We start from the raw sequence: 26,800 nt of genomic DNA, 5'->3' as shown, positions 1-26,800 counted from the left end.
ATTGTGGGCCTGCAACAGATCTTGTGATAATGTAATTAAATGGCACACAAAGCTTACTGCTCAATGGGATTGATGGGGCAGGTATTTTATTTTTAGAATAATGAAAGTTCTGACCATAGTGCATGTTTTGTCCTCTTTTTGTAGGTAGGAACAATTTGACAACGACACATCATTATCTGGATATTGTGTTCTTGCTGAAAGATCCTGTTCAACATTCAGACTGTCTTCGATATACTTGCAACCCTTAACAGGTTTGATTTGCTTTCTTCATGCCTGGCCTTCACTGAAATCACATAAACTTTTTGACTTAACTCCATTTTTACTTTTTATGCTTTAGGGTCCTTATTTTTTGAATCTACTAAAGTTTAGTGGTCCTCTTTCTATAATAACTTTTGGTCTTCCCATCAGTCAGATATATGATGTAATTGTAATTAAAATATGACATAGGTTAATTAATTTTTGTGTATTTGGGGTCTTTTTTGGGGTATAAATTTTATAAGCATGATTCCTGTATATAGATGTTGATGCTAAACTTGAGATACATGAAAGTGGGATTTAGGGTCCTCTCTTTTTGAATCTACTGAAGTTTAGATGTCCTCTTTATATAATAACTTTTGGTTTTCCCATCGGTGAGTTTAGTAAGATATGGTAAAATTTGTAATTAAAATATGACATGAGTTAATTCCATTGTGTGTATTGGGGGTATTTTTTGGGGTATAAAATTCTATATGCATGCTTCCTGTATATATAGGTTGATGCTAAACTTGAGATAACATGATAGTGGGAAGGCTTAGCTGGTAGTATACTTTGAGTACGGTGCGCTTGCATCCGTTCCCAACTCTCTTTCTCACTTGCTTCTCTTTCTGCTTCTTTAGCGGGTCTAACATTAAACACAAAGACAAAGACAAAGACCCTTTATTGCTCAGCAAATTTATCGTGCATTGGTGTTTAATAAACAAATATAATCAATGTACTAAACCTTGTTCTGCTTGCCCCCTCTACTCAATTATAAAAATTAAAATTTAAACATTGTTAAAGGATACAAATTTTCGATGGATCCCGTCGTATTGAATCGTGAAAGAGCTGCAGCGGACCGCCCAAAAAGGATGCCTATGTAAGTTATATTAAATGGTTACACACGATTTGTCTATCAAACTTATGACCCTATATTTAATCGAATGGTTAATATAGCTTCAGGTTGTTCGATGACTATCGTGATGAAGATTTTTTTGGGCTACCGCGGAAGTACAATATTGTCGCTCGGGTAGAAGTTAAATTTCCTATTGAACCACGTTATCGAGACAGCCAACATTTCATTTTGTCTGACATCAACGTAAGACAGCATTTTCATAATTTCCTTTTCATAAATTATATATGACCTTAATACCATTGCCTCTTTAACTATTAAAATAATATTAGGGATCCAAGATCGAGGCCATGACAAGTTCATATGAGACGGTCAAACACTTCAATAGTTTGATCAACGAAAAACATGTTTACAAGATGCACAATGTAGAGTTCAGCATTAATTTAGGTGATCGTTTTTGACATATAAGTGGTCCCATGGAATTGTATCTCAACAGACAAACTGTTGTGGAGCCGTACACTGTTCCATTTCAAATGCCGCCATTCCCAAAACATATATTCTTGAACCTTGCTGCTATTGCCGAACTACCAAACCAGACATTAGTTGGTAAGAATGTATATCAATCTCCTACTATTTCTAACACCTTCGCAGAAATCAGTATTAATCCATTTTTCACAATTTTGTAGACATTATGGCTATTGTAGTCCACTTAGATACAGTTCAACACACAATGTGGGGTAATGTCAGGAAGATTGTTGTCATGGATGCTAGGTGGTCTTTACACACTATTAAAGTTTGGGGTGACTTACTAAACAAAAATGCACTCCGCTGGGCGTTGGCTAATGAGAATTATGGCATAATAATTGAGACTATGTTTCGGCGATTTAGAAGGCAAGGTACAATATTTACCTACGTCTTTTCATGCCCATATGTCATTAGTAATTTTCGTTTAATGATTGGTAATGATAACTTTAATGTTCTACGCTAGAGTACCTCGAGTCATCTGATTATACAGCAATACACTTCAATCCGTACCATCACAGCACCCATCATTTTGAACGTAAGTATTTGAAAAAAACTCTTAAAATAAAATTTATGTTCACATTATAACTTATGAAGTAAATGTCATATACATGTAATCAAAATGTGGCATTCATTGCAGCTATTCGGAAAGCTTTGATGGAGCGGGGTCACGATCGTCAATTTGCTATTACATTCCTTGAAGAAAAGAGGTGTAGCTAGAGTGCAATTGTAAAGTGCCTTGAGTCTTCAGAACATACAACAATACACTTCCCCATCAAGTTTAGATCTTTTACCAAATCTGTATTCTATGATACAATAATTGTCATGGTGTTATAATATGACATCAAACTTACATATGTCAAGAGTTGTCAATCCTGTGTGTTCTCCATTTATGCTGTGTTGCCAGGGGAGTTAACAATAGTATAAAACAGAGATCTGGAACGACAAACTTCATTATGATATGTAAAATTCGTGTGCCATATTTTCAATGTAACACTAATATTTTAATGACGCTATTATACGTAATACTTACTATAATAAAATGCACCGAGGATCGAGGGATCAGCCTGATAGGCAGTCAAGGAGGAGGCGGTAAGTAAGAATGCTGGGAGCAAGCCTGAGGGTTGGGAACAATAATCCAGCCGCACCAGGCATTTAGTTATTATAAGTGGTTCAGTTGTCCTTGTTAATTATGACCCCATATATTATGCTGGTTAATAATGCCCAATTTATTCTCCCTTGATGGCCAATATGGTTAACTCATGTTTAATCTATATATTTGTTGGCCCTCTTGCATTGTTGTTTATATGCTCATATTTCCATGGCACTGTTTTGGTTATGGATCAGATGGGACATAACGCTGGTCACAAACCATTCACAGACATCTCAAACACCATCATTCGAGGTAAAATTTCAATTAGCACGTGTCAATTGATGATTGAATCGTAGTAAGTAGGGGAACATTAATAAGCAAACTTACATTATAGGTGATCAAAATGAATCAAACTCGCTTGGACCAATGGTCGATGCTAAGGAACGTAAGAGGAAGAGGGATAAGGAAAGATATGATGCGATGTCTGTTGAACAAAAGAATGAGAAAAATAAGAACCGTCGAGAAGCACGTCAGCGAAATAAAGCACTATCGATAAAGCCCAATTCATCCAGAGGTGATGAAAAGTTAAATTCCTAATTGTTATACCTACATGCCCCTGAATTACAAAGTTGACATGTACCCTTTATATATATATAGATATATATGAAGAAGACATTAATACAAATCAGACACGTGAGGCGGTTAACGTTGAAATATTTGCAGATGTGCATCTTGGTTCAGGTACATGACAATTTTACCAGTAATTTTAATATATCATGAAGTTGATTAATGAGTATGTATTAACCCCGTTTTTGGCTTTCACCGTAATTCGCAGTTAGCTTTCCAGATAACTGTAGCACCATTGATTTCACACATTCCGCAACAAACCTTACTAAAAACATTTCACTGGTTGGTAATTCTATCAAACAAAAAATTCAAAGGGCTAGAGAAAGGCGTGCAACATTGTCCGTTGAACAAAGGAACATGATCAATAAGAAGCATCGGGAAGCGCGTCAACGAAAGAAGGGACAAAATGTCCAGGCAAATGACATTGTCCCAACGATAGACCTTCTGACACCAGGTACATGACTGTTCACTTGACTAAATAGGCAAAAAAACACCTTATTTCATGCGGTTGAACGTAGACATGCCTCATTCCAGGTAGTGTGCATGAAACTGTTAGTGGCAGTGGGGAAACACATCTAGGCGTGGTGGAGTCTATGCATGAACACCATAGGTTATGTAATCAAACACCAAGGCGAAAAGAGGGGAAGTTAGAGTACATAAGGAAACGTAGAGCACTACAAGCTGACACTTTGAATCCGGTGTCTCTCGCCATAGAGGACCCAACATATACCTCTGTGGTTGTACACCCAACAGCTTATGCAACAGAACATGATACTATCGGTGACGCTGGGGAAGGGGACGATTGGACACAACCCCATACAACTGCAGAGATCACCAACATTGGTAATTATAATTACTAATCATGCGGAGATGTATCTTGCACGACATCAATAGTATGTAGCCCAATTAAACTTGTGTTTCCATCAGTACAATGTAGGAATCCATGCCAAGGTGGTACCGTGGCAACAAATGGGAATGCATGCATGTCCGAGCAAGGAAGTGGGGTGGTGCATGGCCAGACGAAACCTAGGGTCATTTCCAATGGTAATTCCTAAAAATATTTATTTTAGATTACAAATTTTCCCCACCTTGAATGTCCTTGACATTTATGTGGCAAAACTTTTCACAATCCAGGTGATGATGATGATGAGGGTATCATATTCGAAGAGGATGATGATGAGAACGAGGGATACTTATTCACTGGCCAATGTAACTATGGTAATTTTTGTTGCGATACAAATGCTTATTTAAATACAAATGTCTTAGTCGTTGTTTTCCACTAAAATATCAGATGAGGGTACTGACGAGGACATCAATATCCATGGTACTCAAGATGAATCTACTGCCACTGATGTGCCTGATCCGTACGATAATGTGTACAATAACATCCCTGAAGAAACACATATGCTGAAGCCTGTTCCCGACTGTGGTTATTGCACTGCGAAGAAATTTGAGTATGAGCCACCTGGTTTTTGTTGTCGTGGTGGGAAGGTTGAGCTAGCACCACTGGAGACCCCTCTGCAGCTCAAAAGGTTATGGGATAGTACAGACTCTGATGCTAGGCACTTTCGTGATAACATTAGGTTTTTTAATGGCCATTTCTCTTTCACTTCCTTGTATTGTTGCCTCGATAGTATGACTACTAATGTGAGGGATTCTGGTATATACACGTTCTGGGCTCAAGGCATGATGTACCACAATATCAAGTCATTTGGTAGGGAAGGTGGGGCGGAGCATAAACACCTAGAGCTTTACTTTTACGATGATGATCCTAGTCTTGAGCATCGGTACCATAAGTGTCGTGCAGATCAGCTTCAGAGAGACAAAGAGGTTATTAGACAGATAGTTGGCATACTTCGTGGAAACCCGTACTCCGAGCACCTAAGGAGCATGGGCCATGTTGAGAATCTTGACGACTATTATATTGCATTGAACCTTGACCAGACATTGAACCAAAAGACGTATAATGCGCCTCTCACTTCAGAGGTGGCCGCTGTCTGGATCGAGGGGAGCGAACGACGAGGCCAGTTCAGTAAGAGTGTTATGTTACATGGGAAGGATAGGTCAAACCACGGGATCCGCTCATACCATGGATGCTATGATGCACTATCATATCCATTGTTCTTCCCTAAAGGTGAGCTTGGATGGCATGCAAATATTCCAAAGGTTGGTGTATCTATGGACGAAGTGGATGCATACCATGCGATACATAGGGCAAGTAATGCAAATGATGAAGATGCAGGTTAGTTGTTTCTTTGTAATTTATGATTTTTGCACATTGTTATCTATGCTTTCGACATCACTAAATATAATCAACACATGAATATGCAGAATCTCCTATCCATCTATGTGTGTCCGTACGTGACTACTACTGCTACAAATTCCAGATCCGTCCAGGTTTATTCAATCCAATACTTCATGGTAAGCGGCTGTTCCAGCAGTTCGCGGTCGACACGTACATTAAGATTGAGAGCTCCCGTTTAGATTTCATACGTAACAACCAGGAACGGTTAAGGGCAGACCTATACAAGGCTTAGTGGATAGCATGGTAGATGGAGATATTAGAGCAGAGAAGGTTGGGAAACGAACTGTGCTGTCTCCGTCGTTCATTGGTGGTCCTCGTGACATGAGACGTCGGTACATGGATGCTATGGCTCTGGTGCGAAAGTTTGGTAAACCAGACATCTTTCTTACCATGACATGTAACCCCAACTGGGATGAGATAAGGAGGGAGCTCCTCCCTGATCAGACACCACAGGATCGTCCAGATCTTGTAGTGCGTGTCTTTCATGCGAAACTACAGGAGTTAAAGCATAGGCTGACTAAACAGGATATTCTCGGTAAGGTTCGTGCCTACGTCTATGTCGTGGAGTTTCAGAAGCGAGGTTTGCCACATGCCCATTTTCTACTCATCATGCAGAGGAAGTACAAGCTAACGTTCCCTGAGCAGTACGACCTTTTGATCTCAGCTGAGATCCCATCCAACAAGTATCCTGAACTGTGAAAGATGGTTATCAAGCATATGATGCATGGTCCGTGCGGTTCGCTAAACCCTAACTGCCCATGCACTAAGGGTCATGCATCATGCAAGAATCAATACCCCCGGCCTTACAGTGAAGCAACCTTGCAAGGGAAGGATTCATACCCTATTTATAGACGTCGTGACAATGGGCGTAAGGAAAAGGTTCGAGGGTGTGAATTGGACAATAGATGGGTTGTCCCTTACAACCCTTACCTCCTTCGCCTCTTCAACTGTCACATCAATGTTGAGGCGTGCGGGAGCATTAAAGCTGTTAAATACCTGTTCAAGTACATATACAAAGGCCATGATCGTGCGTCTGTTGTTATGAGAGATGCGAGCAAGGCAAAAGATGATGTAGATGAGATCAAACAGTATAGAGATGCAAGGTGGGTTACTCCTCCAGAAGCCTTATGGAGGATATACGGATTTGAGCTAAGTCAAATCTCTCCACCTGTGATGCAGCTGCAACTCCATCTTCCAAACATGCACATGGTGACATTTCACGAGCGACAAATGGTCGAGCGAGTCATCAACCGTAAAGGTGCCGATAGGTCAATGCTCATAGCATATTTTGAGGAGAATAGGATGCACAAGGAGGCTCGAAACATCCTGTATCGTGACTTCCCTGAGTGGTACACTTGGCAGCAGGGCAAGGTGTGGCAAAGGAGGAAACGAAATACGGGAGGAAAGGTTGGTAGAATAGTCTCTGCTCTACCAGTTGAGGGGGAGCGCTTCTATCTTCGGCTTCTCCTAAACCATGTGACTGGTGCTACCTCCTTTGCGGATCTAAGGACAGTAGATGGTGACATACTACCATCTTTTCGTGAGGCAGCACAAAGGAGGGGACTACTTGAAGCTGACGACACAATAGATGAATGTCTCAATGAAGCTGCTCTTTACCAAATGCCATCAGCGCTACGAAGGTTGTTTGCAACAATTCTGGTTTACTGCGAGCCGAACGATGTGGCAGAATTATGGCAGAGACACCTTGACGCAATGTCAGAGGACTATCACCGTAGTACTCAAAGCAAAACACATGTGCAGCAGATGGTCTTGATTGACATTAGAAATATATTGCAGTCAATGGGGAAAGACATAAAGACATTCCCCCTCCCTACTATCATCGATATATATGACAATTCACATGGTACTGATAGAGAGATTTACGAGGAGGAATGTATCGAGCCAACGACAGAAGACATTGCTTTGAAAGAAACCCTAAACGAGGAGCAGCGGTCTGCCTATGATAAGATTCTATCTGTCGTTGACACCAATAACGGTGGAGTTTTCTTTGTGGATGGGCCTGGTGGGACTGGAAAGACCTATCTGTATAAGGCATTGCTTGCGGCACTGCGCAGTCAGGACAAGATTGCAGTTGCAACAGCTACATCTGGGGTTGCCGCATCCATAATGCCTGGGGGGAGGACCGCCCATTCGCGCTTCAAGATACCACTTACTATTGATGATGGTGCAGTGTGTAGCTTCACGAAACAAAGTGGGACAGCAAAGTTACTACAAAAAGAATCGCTCATTATCTGGGACGAGGCATCAATGGCTAAGAGACAAGCAATTGAGGCACTAGACAATAGCATGCATGATATAATGGGACGGACTGGGGTGCCCTTTGGTGGGAAGACAATTGTCTTTGGCGGAGATTTCAGACAAGTGCTCCCTGTCGTACGCAAGGGGTCAAGGGCTCAAATAGTTGCTGCCTCACTACGAAGTTCTTATCTCTGGGAATCCATGTGCCACCTAAAGCTTGTTCACAACATGAGGGCACAAAGCGACCCATGGTTTGCGGAATATTTGTTGCGCGTCGGTGGTGGCACTGAGGAAGAGAACAACAATGGGGATGTTCGCCTTCCAGATGAGGTATGTGTGCCATATACTGGTAATGACCACGACCTTGATAGATTGATAGATGACATTTACCCCAAACTAAATGAGAATATGTCTAACACAAGCTACATCACTTCAAGAGCAATATTGACTACTCGAAACGACTGGGTGGATATGATAAATATGAGGATGATCAACCGTTTCCAAGGGGAGCAGATGATGTACCATAGCTTTGACACCGCGATGGATGATCCCAATAACTATTACCCATCGGAATTTCTAAACACCCTCACTCCTAATGGACTACCCCCGCATGTTCTGAAGCTAAAAGTTGGATGCCCAATCATGTTGCTTAGGAATATAGACCCGGGTAACGGACTTTGCAACGGTACACGACTGGTGGTTCGTGGTTTCCAAAAAAACAGTATTGAGGCTGAAATTGTTCTTGGTCAGCACGCTGGAATGCGGATTTTCTTGCCTCGTATACCCCTGTGCCCCTCTGATGACGAGATGTTCCCTTTCCATTTTAAAAGGAAGCAGTTTCCGGTAAGACTAAGTTTTGCCATGACCGTTAACAAGGCCCAGGGCCAAACAATTCCTAATGTTGGTGTGTACTTGTTGGAACCAGTGTTCTCTCATGGCCAGCTTTATGTTGCTCTATCAAGGGCCACAGCTCGATCGAAAGTGAAGATACTTGCCATTCCAGTCATTGATGAGAAGAAGAAGAAGAACTGGGTGGAAAAGAATTCAACGATAAATGGCGCAACATACACAAAGAATATCGTTTATAAGGAGGTCCTTACATTGTAGCTGATATTGATTAATACATAGCAATTAACAACTTGTAATGCAGTTTGTTATTTTATTTTTAATGGGAACATGTATTTTTTCCTTATATATGTTGTTTGTTTTTATGTAACTGTTATGCACTAATATTTTATCGTATAATTCGTATGTCGTCGCAATATATGGTCATTGTACTATGGACATTTAATTTTTGAGGTTTTACTCATGCCATCAGTCTTGTGAATTGTAGTTTAGGGTCAAAGATCTGATTGTAATGTTTGATATATGGGCATTGTAGTTTATAAAATATCTGATTGTGATGTCTGATAGCTTGTTTCATCTTGTGGTTGTGAGACATTTTGTACTTCCTAAACAAGGACAGATTAAATCCAAACTTAGAATGAGCACTGCATATTACAGTGGTTGTAAGACATGTTGCCTGATGCTGGTTTGCTCTGTGATAATCTTTGGTCTTATCCTTCCAATGAAGCAACAGGCTGGGCCATCAATGATCAAGGTGTTTCATTCACATTTGGACCTTATCTACCAAGCACATCAGGTTCATAATGGTTCTGCTTGTATGTTTGGTGTTAGTAAAAATACTCGTCATAGTTCAGTTAGTGAATTCCAAGCTTCCAACTACCCTTTAGTAGTGTGCGAAGAGTGCAAACAGAAAAGCGTTATCCTGATGCTCAAACAATGAACCCATTTGTTTTGTGTTCTTTTCTTTCCAAACAGGGATTGCCCCCCCAGAATTCAGGGAAGCTGTCTCAAACCTGATATTTGCTGTTGCTCGGTATCCTGATTTACCTGAACTTTGTGACCTAAGGCACATATTCACAGAGAGATATGGAAATTTTGTTGAGCATTTTGTTAGCCAGGAGGTACGCAATATGATGCTAATATGTTGTTATTGAATTGTCTTATGCTTTTGTGGTCCTATGCTTTACACACAATATTATTGCAGTTCATTCAGAAACTTGACAGTACAGAGTTCACTAATGAGGAAAGGTTCCAAGTCATGCAAAGTGTTGCTGAAGAATTATCCGTCAGTTTTGATGCCAAGTAATTGGAACTCAAGTTATGGGCCTCACTACAAACAGAACATGTAAGTCCTCCACAAATTTATTACCTATTTTTCCAAAACATATTTATTACATGAACTGTGATGTAGGCACACTAAAATGTCCTTAACTTGAAATCATTTAATGTGTTTTACACTTTCCCTTAGGATATGCCTGAGAAGGGTTCAAGGAAGCCAGCAGAACTAGCAATGCCTTCATCGAGCAAGCAGATACGCGTCGAGAATGCTTCATGTGGACACTAACAGGACCCAAAAAGATGTTCAGAAGGAACATTTGCATAAACCAGTCTCCTGTGGACACTAACAGGACCCAAAAAGATGTTCAGAAGCTTAACAGAATAGTTGTCCGCCATTTGGAAAAGGAGCTGATGGAGGCAGTGGAACTTTATCTCAACGGCCTACCAAAAAATGGATTTGGCGCAGTCAGATTTCCCGAAGCAGAAGGCAACAAAACAGTTCAACTAAATGTCAAGCCAAATGAGGCCATGAGAGATTTCCATATTGAAAAGGAGAATGATGAAGTCCTTCATTGTTCATGTTTGCCTGGTGGTTCTGAACACAATGGGGGACATGCAGATTCAGGGCTAAGAGCTCAGCGCCTAGAGAATCAAGGACGTCCAGTGAGTCCTCTTAGTGGTAACACTAGCAAAAAGGCTCCTTACACTAGGCTGAATGTTGTAAACATAAAGAATTCTACTGAGAAACAAGCAAACAATGGTTTCTTGCATGATAAACCACAACATTTAGCTGATCTGGGATACCCGGTGCAGAAAGGACAAGGAGACCCAGAGAGGGCACTTACTATGCTGACTCCTTATGTTGAACCAAAGTCTAACATACAACCTGTGAATGATGATCCTGAAAAGCAAACTCCAAGTGGTTACAGAAAGCCCAACATCCCTGGACAAACTGATCACTTGGAGAACAAAAAAGTGCTTCGACCTGTTTCTGTCAGAAGGAGAACTACAAAGCTGCCAGCGCCTGTTGATGCTTATGTTGAGGTGCCTAACAATGCGAAGGTCACAACCCAAACACCCAAAAGTCACAGAAGCCACTCAAGCAGGAGGAATGGTGCTAAAGATGACCAGAACCGGAAATGTAATGGGACTGATGATGTTGGTAGGAGACGAATGCTCAGATAACTCCAAGTAGCCAATCAAAGCACATAGGCATGAGGAATGGAGCTTTAAACCACAAGAACAACTCTGGCAGGTTGATGCAGCGTATGCAACCTGAAGCAGCTGAGACTGCTATTGATTGTGGTAATCTCTTTCCTCGAAATGCAAATGGACAGATGCGACACAACAGCGGGCGCGGCGGAGACATGGATGAGGAGGAAAGGATGATGGACAAGCTTTTGATGCACTATAGCAAGAAAGGTTCGGATCTGACCAACAATGAAACACATACAGATGTTGCGCAGAAGGTTTCCTTGCATCCCACGGGTAGAGCTATGTCGCTACCACCTGAATCTGTTGGCCCGAGCAAAGATGCGAAGGTTCCTGCTCGATGCACAACACTTCAGCCGGAAAGTCCTAGGAGTGCGCATGTTCACCCAAAAATGCCAGATTTCGATGAATTGGCTGCTCGGGTCAAGGCTCTGAGGAAGGCTTGAGGTGGCATAAGATGATCTCTGGCTTGTGTACACGTTCTTTCAGCTGAAGAGTTGATCCTTGGTTGACAGTTCCCTGCAAACCACAGAGTCGTGCTTTGATGTGCAGTTCCTACTAGAGATTAAACATATTTGTGTATGAGTTTACTCTTTTTTTCTTCTGTTAAAGGTTTTACTTCAAACCAGGTGTTTGTCTAGAATAGGAGCACTGGTTTCAGTTAACACGATATATATAATAGGATTGATAGGGATCCCATTGCTTTTTCTTTATTCGATTGGTAGGGATTTGATTGGATATAATGTACCTGGAAATCACATTGCCTAAGATGTGTAAATGATGATAAATTCGCAGGGATGCTTTCTCTTCAACTGCTTATATAGATCTGTACGTTTGTTTGCTGGAGGTACACTTTTTTCCGTTCGTTTGTTTGTCATGTGAGAGGTACACTAGATTCCTACGTCTATCCGTAACGCTGAATAATTTTGTCGGATTGTTAAAACTTGTCGTTTAGCTGTAATGCCTTGACTTGAGAGGTGAGGTAAAGGGTCAGCATTTCAATTCAAGTTTCCTGCTACAAATTTCGAGGTGAATTTTCTCCGAACAATGGAGTCCACTTCCCCTCTCTCTAGCTCTAGCTAGGCAACCGAATCTACTAGCAGAGGCAGCGCATGACGCCGACGACGAAGCTGGCGATGCAGTCCTGTCCGCGGCCGTGGAGCGCGTCGTCTCGGACGAGGCGCTCCAGGCCCCGGTTCCTGGGCAGTGCGCCGGCGCGGTGCAGGATCGTCGCCACCGCGGCCGCCGGCCCACCTTCCGCCACGCGCGCCGCGAACCGAACCACCGGCCTGAGGAACAGCGGGAGCAGAGCCTGCACGAGCACGAGTGTCGTCAGACAACATAAGGCCTCGCGTCGCGTCTTCAGCAGCACAACCAAGAAGACACAGGTATACAAATGCTCACCATGAGTTAGTAAATATGCTTGTGCATGTCAGAGGGGAACCACTTGAGTATATGCTCTTGTTATAGGTTTTACTTCAAACCAGGTGTTTGTCTAGAATAGGAGCACTGGTTTCAGTTAACACCTTCCCATTGCTTTTTCTATCTTCCGAGTCTGAATGCTTCTGCTACATCAGACAAGTAACTATTCTGGAGAATAAGAAAAAAATGCTCCGATTTCTTTCCAAGTCCCGCACATGACTCAAGAGTGAAGGTTGAGCCAAAGCAAAGCTTGACGATCCCAACATCAACTCAAACATGTCGTCTGGGGTAAAGAAGGGTTGTCCCACCCAGAATAAGCTCCACATTCGGTCTACTGCTCTCCGATATCGCTGTCATGACTTCCCGGACATTGCATACAACATACCGTTTCGTTTGTTAGGATACACCAAAACTGATTGTATATCGTTAATACACTACTTTAAAACTGCAGTAACTAAAACCTTTTGTGTCTTAGCCATAATCTCAGATTCAACATATAACAATTAGAGAACGATACACTGAACTGTACTCTTGCAAAATAATCAAACCCATTGGTTTGCATGACAGCTAAAAAGAAAGAAAAAGAACATGGTTAAGAAGATGTTCATATATATGAAAGCATGTGCTTCATCTACTGATATGCGGCTGCGGCTCCTGCTCCTGCGGTATCTAGGGCTGCCGCTGCGGCTCCTGCTCCTGCTGCGACTGCGCCGTCTTCCACTGCCTAGACCTCCAGAGGCAATGCGCAGGCGACATTCACGTGCAAAGTGTCCAGTCTCACCACATTCATAGCACTTCGACTCAGATCCACCATACCGATCACGACCACCACGACCACTGGAATTACGAGATAGTTCAACTCTCCATCCATTCTTACCTATTTTGGACACCATGCACAAAAGATAGTTAACGCCAGCAAAAAAGTAGTAAGAGCAAAGAGAGGGGTAAGAGTAACAAATTTCAAATCCAGAACAATCAAAATGCTGCTCCGTTCTCCCAAAAAAATGCCAAATATAGAAGCAAGCTCTTAATATACACCTGACTGAACAACTCCCCAAACAATCACAGGATTCCTCTTTATAAAACTAAAGAGTGTCCAGGCAGAGCTTCAAACAAGTTCAACCAAAAGACACTGCTAACATACCATCTAGATCGCTAATAGCATCCTCCGCATCCCTCCTGTCGTCAAAATCAATAAATGCACAGCCAGGTGGTTTACGTGCAACCCAAACAGTGCATTGAGAACAACAGTTAGCGACCTGCACCAGGTGAAACAACAAACTCCATCTCACAAACTAGGCGGGCAAGGCGGCTAGGTTTAGCCGAGCGCCTGGACACCTAGGCGACGCCTTAAAAACATTCTGCATACCTCCATCTAAAAGATCAAAAAAAAAATCTTGAAATAAAACAGAGTTGGATGAGAATGCACAATGGATATAAACATTTCAAAGCACCTCTACAGACAAATAGTTGGACGATCAAGTTTGCAAAGTTTTACACCACTGCAACCAATAATTTTTAGATGGGAACCTAAATCCCTTGAAAAGTCAAATATCACGGTAAATGAAACAAGTTTAACAGACTGGATAGGATGTTGGCCACACAAACATCCAGTGAAGCATACGAGCAAGTTGAAATCAAAGTTAGCGTTGAACTATGAGTCTATGACCCTCTCTAATAAGTTTGTGAGCACATAAATAAATCACCAGAACATCATAAAACTATTCTCTTGGGTTTCATCACCATATGAATGACAAGGTTCTTAGATTAACTTGCCAATCATTCAAGGCTCAAGGGAAAACATGAAAAACTATGAAATGTATCTATACAAAACCTGAATAAAGTTTGGAAAATTAGTGACCTTCGCAGAACTCCAAACACACGAAACTCATCTTCGAGTTCCCCAGAAGTCACCCGTGAATCCAAGTTGCCAACATACACGCGGGCCATTGTGAACAATTCCTGAACTTGGTCACAAGAGAAACAAATAGAGTTAATTCAAGTTAGTACTCCCAACAGCTATGGTTATCCCCTTCCCTCCCTATCCCAACAGCAATGGATGCGAGATCCGCGCCTGGCGCAAACCGAACAACAAGGGCTGCGGGATTCGCGCCTGGCGCAAACCGAACAACAAGGGATGCGAGATCCGCGCCTGGCGCAAACCGAACAACAAGGAGGGATGCGAGATCCGCGCTTGGCGCAAACTGAGCAGCAACGGATGCAGGATCCACGCCCGCCTGGACCTTCCCCTTTATGACCATAAATAAAGGCATTCGACCTGAGGAAGATGCGAGTACGCCACCGTGAGCCACTCACCACCAACCTCTACGCCAGATACAAAGAGGGAGAGAAGCTGTCGGCGGTGAATCACAACAACAGCATCGCACCATCTCCAGAGAGCAGTCCGAGGTACTCTCCATCTCTTGTTGGACCTTCTGCGGCCTTCGATTCATCAAAGGGGAATCACAGGGACAGCCGTCCAAGCTCGAGGAAGCCACGACACAATCCCCACCTCGTCGACGCCTAAGGCCGGGTAGAAGCGCGAGGAACACCTCTACCCTAGGTCACGAGGAGGAGGGGCAGGAGGGATCATCGAGCAACACCCATCGGTACAGCCAGCGCCATGGGGGCGCTTTAACCCTGATGAGGACCGAAGCTGGAGCCTCCCACCATAGGGGCTTCGGGTTTTCGATCGCCATATTGATTCCATAGCAATTATTGCTATGTATCTACAATATATTTAGATATATATTTAGATGATTAGATGATTTTATTCGCAATGTATGCAGGACTCTTTCTCCTTGATGGATTCTTTAGAGGAAGAAAATAAAGTACCAGTTGATGAAAGCCAATTGGACAAGGATGCAACATTTGATAATGGATCACCTCTAAATACAAATATAGTTGTCCAAGAAGGTATTACAATTGTATATTAGTTATATCTACTATCACTATTTAATTAGTTCCTTAATCACATTGTTTGAACTAATAGTTGTTCACTTTTATGTCCTCACTAATGTTTGCCATGTACCTTGTTCCAGCTGGTTACATATTATTGAATATATATGTTTGCTATTGCTATACTTGGTTATTTGGTAATCGTGATACCAGATTGAGACATATTTTCAACTTGTTATAGTAGAGACATTTTTATTGATATATCAAGTAAAACATAGTATCAATGATTGTAGGTTTTTGTCTCGCGAGGATGGAAGATCAAGAGAAAAATACTGTACTTCCTACCCCCCAAAGAGATAATAAACTATCAGTAGATGAATCTTTACTTGTGTGCTTGTCTCATAACAAGCCAAAAAAATCGGTGGCAACTGTAATTGTTCCAAAAGGTATTATATATATTCTATAAAACTGTAGGGATCAATTTGTTTTCTATTGTAAGCGATTTTCCTTTCATCTCACAACTGTTTTGTTCCAAGATTATATTTGCACGGATGCTGATCTTGCCCTCATCGATTGGATTAAAGAAATCCCTTGTGAACCAAGGGTAGAAGTTGTGCTCATCGATGATGCCTGTGTGGAAAGGAAATGGATAGAATGTCTATTTCAACCGGGCGCATATCTAGGTGATGAGGTAATCTATGATTAGTTTTTCATCTGGTGACCCTGGTATGTATAATTTTTTTACTCACCCTGGTATTTTTAACCATAAATTACCTGCAGGTGATAGACTGTTACATAAATTTAATAAAAACTACACAGCAACTAAAGTGCAGATCTGGAGGTCGTGTACACATAGAAAATGCTTTTCAGTTCAACTTTCTAAAGCGAGACGGTGATGTTAAAACTAAAACAGATGAGCTATATCCAATTACAGACATGGCACAAATATGTAGTGCTGAACGAAGGGTTTTACTCTACCTAGACCATGATATGGTAAATATTAGTTTGCAATTTAGATGGTTAGTGTTTACATGTATTTTATTTTTATGGAATATTTATAATTATTTTGTAGGTGTTTATTCCGATAAACATCCGAAGAACACACTGGTATCTTGCCGTCATCAATGCAAGAAATATGGAGATACAAGTACTCGATTCACTTGGTACTACATTTGACCGCAATGACCTCACTGACTCGGTGAGTTTGCACAAACTAAACAATTACTAATATTATCTCATTAACTTAGCGCAACATCTGATTCCATGTTTTACAAAAATATAAAGATTAAAGGGCTGCAAAGGCAAATTGATATGGTATCTCAGCGTAAAGATTTAAAAGATCACAGGTGGCCAAACCTTCAAGTTGCTTCTTGGCCGCTGAGAGAAATAGATATGGGATATGCAAAGCAGACAGATGGGTATACATAAATTCTTCTTAACTAATTTCTTCATACAAATGTTAATTTTGACATTTTTATTCATGTATATAATGTAGCTCTTCATGTGGCCTATTTCTTTTGAACTATATCGAGTACTGGACAGGGGATGAGCTATCTGACAGTTTTACCCAGGTATATTATTACTATTATGGTATATATGCACATCTACAGTCAGTGTTACATATAATGCTAAGTAAATTGTTTCTTATTTGCGGGATGACATGTCACATTTTAGAAAAAAATTGGCTACTATATTACTATCTTCATACATGAACAAAAGAAGGGGATATCCAATATACAAATATGATAAAGAAGTTCATACTGGAAGCCCCTCTCATGTTGAGATATTAGATAGCCCAACAAATCATAAGAAGAGGAAACTACTCCATGTGCTTGATAATAGCGAGGTATTGATGGAAGATGAGGATGGCCCCATTACTCAAGCAGACTTACAAAGGTGGTTTGTTGATGAATGGGATAAAAGAACTCCTACAAAAGTCTTGGCGGATGGGTGCACAGACGACTTTTTAATGAGTGGTCTCTCCACAAAAGACATGCTAGTGACTAAAGCCGATTTAATAGATGTGCTATGTGATTACATTATGACAATCCAAGATGATAGGACATTAGAGTAAGTGCTTATTGTTTTGTCTATTTTATTTATACCAATTACGTATAGTCTTGATATAGACTTCCGTCATGTCATGCTACATTACAGGATGATATGGGTGCGAAGTTTCAATCCTTTTAAGATAGAAATATCTGTCAAAGACCTGCAGAACATATTAAGTATAAATCTAGATATGACTCTAAAATGTTTTGATATGGCTGTTCGATTGCTTGCCAATAAAGAGTCACGTAGGCCGAAAGGTGAAATCATAAAGAATAGAAAGCATTATATGGACATGCGCTTCTGGGTAAGTTTATTTCCAATCAATAATGTAGCAATATATAGTATCTATCTATATCTAATCCTCATGTGGTCATGTATATATTAATATTTATCCAGAGAATGATTGGTTTTGGTAAACTGCCAAAGTACCATCAGGACCCTACAGCAGAAGAGTTAACAAAAACACTCGATTGTTGGCCATCAATGAACTATTATATCACGACTTGTAAATATGTAAGTATGAGTTCATTTCAAATGTATTTATAAAGGGCACTTCTTTGCAATCCTAATGACTGATATTTTATAAGTTCTTATGCCATGGAAATTCAACGGTTGCTACGCCCTTTTCGTAATAGATCATGGTAAAAACACGTCACTTTTATTGACTTTGCACCTATTCAAGATTGGTGTAAGCATATGCCATACAAGAGGTTCGCAGAAGCGATTATCATCGCTTCAAAGAAATATAAGATTGCCTATAGCAAGAAACGTACTGGATGGACAGAGGATATTTTTAAGTGGCAACATACAATTCAACCTGGTGTTCCAATTGACTTAAAAGAGTATTTTCTCCGTACCATCTTCTTAGCAATTTCATTTTTTCTATGATTTCCATTGTATATAACTTAGTTGGCAAAACATTATTTTATAGGCTTAACACCAGCTACCTTATCCTACAAGCTATGACCATGTGAGGGAATGATAGTCCAATGAAATTTGTTAGGGTGAGTGGAGTACGTTCCTTTCATATTCAAACATACATTCCAATTAAATAATAAAAAATGACGTTTTGTTCTCTTATATGTCTTATGTGTAGGATGCAAAGGTTCTTCGGAGGAACTTTATTATTGAACTGTTAAGTTACGAGGAAAATTCGTGCAGATATGTCATCCCGGCAAATATACAACAGAGAGTTAACAATATTATTAAAAAAGATTAGATTAGTATACAAGGTGTCAACATATTTACTTATGATTAAGCATTATATATTTACTCTTTATAAACTATTTGTGTGATTCCATTTCAATCTATTTGGGTAGACTTATTTATATCGTTCTATATCTATGTTTAACAATCACATATTTTGCCGTCACTATTGTACTCACGCCGCACGTCGTCAGGGCCCTAAGTCTATTAAAGGGTCGCAATTTGTATTCCGTGGCATCGCACGGGCACGTTCCTAGTTAATATATATATTATACTGGTTAAATAACTTCAATTAACGTGATTGCTAAATTTCACTCGATATGAAATAAGTATATATTCTGCAAATATATATATATATATATATAAATAAATAAATGTTTAAAGTACCTATTTATTCATGATATCTTTGGGTTCTAAAAGTGTAATGCGCCAAGGTATATATTTGAGACCATAAATATATGTGTGTTAATTGAAAATTTGTCTAAACGACTAGAGAATATATGACACGGGCAAATGACTAATTGTAGATATGAGTATATAAACAAATCTAATATAAATCTTAACGTGATTTGCCTTCATTAATATACATATATAAACATTGCAACTATCTAACGATAATAATAAGAACAATAAAATATAGGTAATAGCCAGATATATTAAAATAAATAAATAAAAGAATAAAAAAAGAATATCCTTAAGTGCAGATACCTAACCAGGGAGCTCAAAGAATACACAATTGACTGGGAGAATTTACGTAAGATTACAAAATATCTTCCCAAGATAAACATTTTTAAAAAGTTGCATCGTACATTAAGTTTACCCATAAATAATAAAATTTGTCGATTCATGCTCTCGCATTATTCAATAAATACTATCAAATTCAGTCTTCAAAATAAATCGTGTGGGTATGTGATACAACGCACAGTCAATCAAAGAAGTAAATATTAAAGAGATAAATTCTCTCTCGTTTATCCATGATAAAGTGTATACAGTATCTCAAAAGACACATATACTCAAATAATTAAAAAAAGACATATGTTGAGTTATAGAAGTCCAGCACCATATCTTGAACAAATAACAATATATTCATAAAAGTATGCATAAATTAAAATACATGCATATTATGGTTCGAGTTGACCAAGCTAGCAATAAAGAGATATTTGTTAGCTCGTCAATAATAAAATCATGTCGTATCTGCGTGCGCATGCAACCATCCACGACTACATGAGGCGAAGACTTTTGTTTTCTTTTGTAGTTTGTAATAGGCTAGCCATATGATTTAATTTTTAAATTTTTTTATGTATCTATGTTGGAACTCTTAATCAGGGGTTTTCTCTACGGAGATTTAATTAACATAATTTTTATGCAAATATAAGAATTATGGAAGTATGAGCCTGCAATACATGTATTATTTACTTTATTATATCTAAATTAAAACTTGTCTCTGTTGACGTGGAGATGGCGCTTTTGTCGCCCGTTTTTCCGACACCACAACGGTACCTGAAGAGAACCCATTGCTTCCACGACCTAGGTGAAAATGGATTGCGTTGAGCTTGGCCGCATGTTCCCACCTCCAAAGGGATTGAGGTGGAGGTGGTCGAAGCTTCCAACTATGTCGAGCGAATCGCCCGTTAAGGGAGTCGGGGCTTTCGGGCCCTGTTCGTTGCTTCTTTGTTGCCAAGGGCGTTGTCAGGATTGAGAGCACCTAGAGGGGGGGTGAATAGGTGATCCTGTAAAATTCAATACTAAATAGCCACAAGCTTGGTTATAAAGATGTTAGTGCAATAGAACCAAGTGGCTATAGAGCGAGCTCTTGCAAATCACAATGATCACAGAGAAAGACAACACAAGAGACATAGTGGTTTATCCCGTGGTTCGGCCAAGTATAACACTTGCCTACCTCCACGTTGTAGCGTTCCAATGGACGAGGGTTGCACTCAACCCCTTTCAAGTGATCCGATGATCAACTTGAATACCACAGTATTCTTCCTTATAGTTTTCTTCCCGTTTGCGAGGAATCTCCACAAGTTGGAGCCTCTCGCCCTTACAAGATTGATCACAAAGAAAGCACGGAGTAAGGTTGGGAAGAGCAACACACACTAGAATTAAATTCACACCGCAAACATGCACACAAGTGAGAAGATGAGCACACAAAACACGCGCGGGGAGTTTACAACTCGAAAAGTGCTCCGATCTCAAGAACGATGAACTATTGCGTGAAAGTGAGGACTAGAAGTCTTGGAATGCTTAGAGTGTTCTTGGGTGACTCCTCAATGCGCCTAGGGGTTCCTTTTATAGCCCCAAGGCAGCTAGGAGCCGTTGGAGGCCAACAAGAAAGGCTAAAGTTGCCTTCTGTCGGGTGGTGCACCGGACAGTCTGGTGCACCACCGGACAGTCACTGTAGCATGTCCGGTGCGGATCTCCTTCCTAATTTGGCATAGATGACCGTTGCAGCACCGTGGCAGTTGGCGCAGCGGACACTGTCCGGTGCACACCGGACAGTTCAGTGCCCCCTGCCGACCGTTGGCGCGGGCCTCGCGTCGCCCGCGGATTGCGCTGGCGTCCGTTGGCTCACCGAACAGTCTGGTGCACCATCGGACAGTCCGGTGAATTATAGCTTTACGCCGCCAAAGTCTCTCGAGAGTGGCCTGTTCACCGGAGTTCAGCCTGGCGCACCGGACACTGTCCGGTGCACCACCGGACAGTCAGGCGTGCCAGACTAAGCTGAGTTTGGCTGTACCGAGCCAACTCCTATGGAATTCTTATCTTGTCTTCTTTTCTCTGTTTCTAACACTTAGACAGATATGTTTGTACACAAAACCAATGTACTAAGTCTTGAAACATACCTTCTCTTTGATTTTCACTTCTCTCTTCATTTAGCACATGAGAACTTATTTTAAATGTGTTGGGCACTTAATCACCAAAACATAATAGAAATTGTCCAAGGGCACATTTCCCTTTCAATCTCCCCCTTTTTGGTGATTTATGCCAACACATCCAAAAGCAACAAAAAGAAGTGCAACAACAATGCAATTGAGAACAAAATTGTCTTTAACAAGATTTGACATATTTGGATCATTCTTTGCCACCCCTTGGTTTGTTTTTGCAAATCAAATTCATTTTCCTATCTCTAAGTCAAACTCACTTGTTTGGGTATTAAGAGAGATATTCCAAGAGTCAAATTGTTCAAGATCCAAAAACTCCCCCTTTTTCCCATAATCATAAAATCTCCCCACACCCACAAGAGACCAAATTTTGCAATAAGAGTATTTTGACAAATAAAAAGTTCTAACTCTACTCTTTTCAAAATTCTCAAGTGGTAGCTGATCCATTTGCTTTGGCCTTAATTTCTCCCCCTTTGGCATTAAGCACCAAAACAGGATCATTATTGGCCCTTTAACCCCATTGCCTCACCAAAAATGTCAATTAAGAGCAAAAAGGCAATAAGAGTATAAGAATGAACTTGGAGGTAAGTACATGAATATCGGAGTGCAGTGGAAGTATTTGCATGGTCCAAGTTCACCTTTCACTTTCAATTCACCTTTGAGACTACATTAAGTAAACTCAACACAAATGTTAGTCTCAAAGGGTCAAGTTGTAGCACTTCTCCCCCTAAATATGTGCATCACTCACACATGGACTTGTGAGGACCGGGGATCCCTTGCACAACTTGAGCACCATAAATAAACAACAAATCTCATAAATGCATAAAGTAACTTGATCAAAGGCATAAAACACATGTATGCTATAAATCAATCTAAGTTACGCGAATCTAAGACATTTAGCTCATTTCGCAGCCTACAAAAGGTTTTCTCATCTAAAGGCTTGGTAAAGATATTGGATTGCTAGTTCTCGGTGCTAATATAGAACACTTCGATATCTCCCTTTTGTTGGTGGTCTCTCAAAAAGTGATGCCGGATGTCTATGTGCTTAGTGCGGCTGTGTTCAACAGGATTATCCGCCATGCGGATTGCAATCTCATTGTCACATAGAAGTGGGACTTTGCTCAGATTGTAGCCAAAGTCCCGTAGGGTTTGCCTCATCCAAAGTAGTTGCGCGCAACACTGTCCTGCGGCAATATACTCGGCCTCAGCGGTGGATAGGGCAACAGAGGTTTGTTTCTTAGAACTCCAAGACACCAGGGACCTTCCTAGGAATTGGCACGTCCCTGATGTACTCTTCCTATCAACCTTGCATCCAGCATAATCGGAGTCTGAATATCCAATCAAGTCAAAGGTAGACCCCTTTGGATACCAGATCCCGAAGCAAGGCGTAGCAACTAAATATCTAAGAATCCGCTTAACGGCCACAAGGTGACATTCCCTTGGGTCGGATTGAAATCTAGCACACATGCATACGCTAAGCATAATATCTGGTCTACTAGCACATAAATAAAGCAAGGAACCTATCATAGACCGGTATGCCTTTTGATCAACGGACTTACCTCCTTTGTTGAGGTCGACATGCCCGTCGGTTCCCATCGGCGTCTTCGCGGGCTTGGCGTCCTTCACCCCAAACCGCTTGAGAAGATCTTGAGTGTACTTTGTTTGGGAGATGAAGGTGTCGTCCTTGAGTTGCTTCACTTGGAACCCAAGGAAGTAGTTCAACTCGCCCATCATTGACATCTCAAATTTCTGAGTCATCACCCTGCTAAACTCCTCACAAGACTTTTGATTAGTAGAACCAAATATTATGTCATCGACATAAATTTGGCACACAAATATTATGTCACAAGTCTTAGTGAAAAGCGTGGGATTGGCTTTCCCAACCTTGAAAGAATTAGCAATTAAGAAATCTCTAAGGCATTCGTACCATGCTCTTGGGGCTTGCTTAAGTCCATAGAGCGCCTTAGAGAGCTTACACACATGGTCGGGGTACCTATCATCCTCAAAGCCAGGGGTTGTTCCACATACACCTCCTCCTTTATTGGCCCGTTAAGGAAAGCGCTCCTCACATCCATTTGAAACAACCTGAAAGAGTGGTGAGCGGCATAGGCTAATAATATTCTAATGGACTCTAGCCTAGCCATAGGAGCAAAAGTCTCCTCGAAATCCAAACCTACGACTTGGGCATAACCTTTTGCCACAAGTCGAGCCTTGTTTCTTGTCACCACCCCGTGCTCGTCTTGCTTATTGCGGAACACCCACTTGGTTCCCACAACGTTTTGATTTGGACGTGGCACCAGGCTCCAAACTTCATTCCTCTTGAAGTTGTTGAGCTCTTCCTGCATGGCCAATACCCAGTCCGGATCTTGCAAGGCCTCTTCTACCCTGAAAGGCTCAATAGAAGAGACAAACGAGTAATGCTCACAAAAATTAGCTAATCTTGAGCGAGTAGTTACTCCCTTGCTTATGTCACCCAGAATCTGATCGACGGGGTGATTCCTTTGAATTGTCGCTCAGACTTGAGTTGGAGGGGCCAGTGGTGCTTCTTCCTCCACACTTTGTTCTTCTTGTGCTCCCCCTTGATCACACTCCTCTTCTTGAGGAACATGTTCATCATCTTGAGTTGGGGAATGCACCATCGTTGAGGAAGAAGGTTGATCTTGCTTTTGTTGTTCCTGTGGTCGCACATCTCCAATCGCCATGGTGCGCATTGCGGCCGTCAGAACATCATCTTCATCTATATCATCAAGATCAACTTGATCCCTTGGAGAGCCATTAGTCTCATCAAATACAACATCGCTAGAGACTTCAACCAAACCCGATGATTTGTTAAGACTCTATACGCCTTTGTATTTGAGTCATATCCTAGTAAAAACCTTTCTACAGCTTTGGGAGCAAATTTGGAGTGTCTACCTTTCTTCACCAAAATGTAGCATTTGCTCCCAAATACACGAAAGTAAGAAACATTGGGTTTGTTACCGGTAAGGAGTTCGTAGGAGGTCTTCTTGAGGAGACGATGTAGATAGAGCCGGTTTATGGCGTGGCAAGCTGTGTTCATAGCTTCCGACCAAAACCGCTCGGGCGTCTTGAATTCTCCAAGCATCGTCCTCGCCATGTCGATAAGCGTCTTGTTCTTCCTCTCTACCACACCATTTTGCCGTGGTGTGTAGGGAGCGGAGAACTCGTGCTTGACGCCTTCTTCCTCAAGGTACTCCTCCACTTGCAGATTCTTGAATTTGGATCCGTTGTCGCTTCTTATCTTTTTCACCTTGAGCTCAAACTCGCTTTGAGCCCTCCTTAGAAAGCGCTTTAGGGTCCCTTGGGTTTCTGATTTATCCTGCAAAAAGAACACCCAAGTGAAGCGGGAAAAATCATCAACAATTACTAGACCATACTTACTTCCTCCGATGCTAAGATAGGCGACGGGTCCGAAGAGGTCCATGTGAAGAAGCTCCAGTGATCTTGATGTTGTCATCACATTCTTGCTGTGATGAGTGCTTCCCACCTATTTCCCTGCCTGACAAGCTGCACAAGGTCTATCTTTTTCGAAACACACATTGGTTAGTCCTAACACATGCTCTCCCTTTAGAAGTTTGTGAAGGTTCTTCATCCCAACATGTGCTAGACGGTGATGCCACAGCCAGCCCATACTAGTCTTAGCGATTAAGCATGCATCTAGATCGGCCTCCTCTTTCGAAAAATCAACTAAGTAGAGTTTGCCATCTAGTACACCCTTAAACGCTAATGAACCATCACTCCTTCTAAAGACAGATACATCAACATTTGTAAACAAACAATTGTAGCCCATGTGGCACAATTGACTTACAGACAGGAGATTATAGCCTAGCGACTCTACTAAAAATACATTGGAAATAGAGTACTCGCTTGTGAGGGCTATTTTTCCCAAACCTTTGACCTTGCCTTGATTCCCATCTCCAAATATGATTGTATCCTGGGAATCCTTGTTCTTTACTGTCATGTGGTTTGTGCATCCGCTGTCGATAATCCAGCTTGAGCCCTCGGATGCATAAACCTGCAAGGCAAATTAGGCTTGGGTTTTAGGTACCCAACTCTTGTTGGGTCCTATAAGGTTAGTCACAATAGCTTTTGGTACCCAAATGCAAGCCTTGTCTCCTTTGCATTTGGATCCCAATTTTCTAGCAACCACTTTTTCATTTTTACATAAAAGTACAAACGTAGTGTTGCAAGCATGAAAGACAGTAGTAGCTTTATTACACATTTTCCTAGGAGCATGAGACACAAAGTTTCTCCTAGGCCTACCATTAAAATTAGAACTTGAAGCAAACATAGCATGTGAATCACAGGCATCATGATCATATCTCCTATTATGACTAGCAATTTTCCTATTATACATGAAAGCATGATTCTTTTGATTACTACTAGCCATAGGGGCCTTCCCTTTCTCTTTGTTGGGAATGGGAGCCCTTTGGCTTGTTAAGTTCTTGGCTTCCTTTCGAAAGCCAAGTCCATCCTTAATTGAGGGGTGTCTACCAATTGTATAGGAATCCCTAGCAAACTTTAATTTATCAAAATCTATCTTGCAAGTCTTAAGTTGAGCATTAAGACTTGCCACTTCATCATTTAATTTAGTAATGGATGCAAGGTGTTCATTACAAGCATTAATATCAAAATCCTTGCATCTATTGCAAATTACAACATGTTCCACACATGAACTAGATTTATTAGCTACTTCTAGCTTAGCATTTAAATCATCATTAACACTCTTTAAGCTAGACACAGTTTCATGACAAGCAGATAATTCAGAAGATAGTATTTCATTCCTTTTAACCTCTAAAGCAAGAGATTTTTGCACACTAACAAACTTATCATGATCTTCATACAAAATATCCTCTTGCTTTTCTAAAAGTCCATCCTTTTCATTTAAAGCATCAATTAACTCATTAATTTTATCTACTTTTGCTCTATCTAAACCCTTAAATAAATCGGTATAATCTACTTCATCATCACTAGAATCATCATCGCTTGAAGTAGTATACTTAGGGGTTTCTCGAATGCTTACCTTTTTCTCCTTTGCCATGAGGCAAGTATGGCGTTCGTTGGGGAAGAGAGAGGACTTGTTGAACGCT

The 26,800-nt window shown here is 41.0% G+C and overlaps 1 protein-coding gene and 1 long non-coding RNA gene across 2 annotated transcripts; both read right to left on the bottom strand.

Annotated features, from left to right (window-relative positions):
• Positions 1-12,237: 12,237 nt before the first annotated feature.
• On the bottom strand, positions 12,238-12,977 carry LOC118473056 (uncharacterized). Its single transcript, XM_035961398.1, has 2 exons — positions 12,960-12,977; positions 12,238-12,541 (listed from the first exon to the last, which is right to left on the bottom strand). The coding sequence occupies exons 1-2, from the start codon at positions 12,975-12,977 to the stop codon at positions 12,326-12,328; spliced, it is 234 nt and encodes a 77-aa protein (XP_035817291.1). The 3' UTR covers positions 12,238-12,325.
• A 120-nt stretch (positions 12,978-13,097) lies between these two features.
• Positions 13,098-13,890, bottom strand: LOC103634513 (uncharacterized). The gene is made up of 2 exons (XR_556711.2): positions 13,796-13,890; positions 13,098-13,528 (listed from the first exon to the last, which is right to left on the bottom strand). It is a non-coding gene; the product is annotated as an uncharacterized lncRNA (long non-coding RNA).
• Positions 13,891-26,800: the final 12,910 nt, after the last annotated feature.

The sequence above is a fragment of the Zea mays genome, chromosome 1, assembly GCF_902167145.1.
Source record: "Zea mays cultivar B73 chromosome 1, Zm-B73-REFERENCE-NAM-5.0, whole genome shotgun sequence".
In the NCBI taxonomy this organism is placed as follows: Eukaryota; Viridiplantae; Streptophyta; class Magnoliopsida; order Poales; family Poaceae; genus Zea; species Zea mays.
This window is presented reverse-complemented; position numbering and strand designations above follow the sequence as displayed.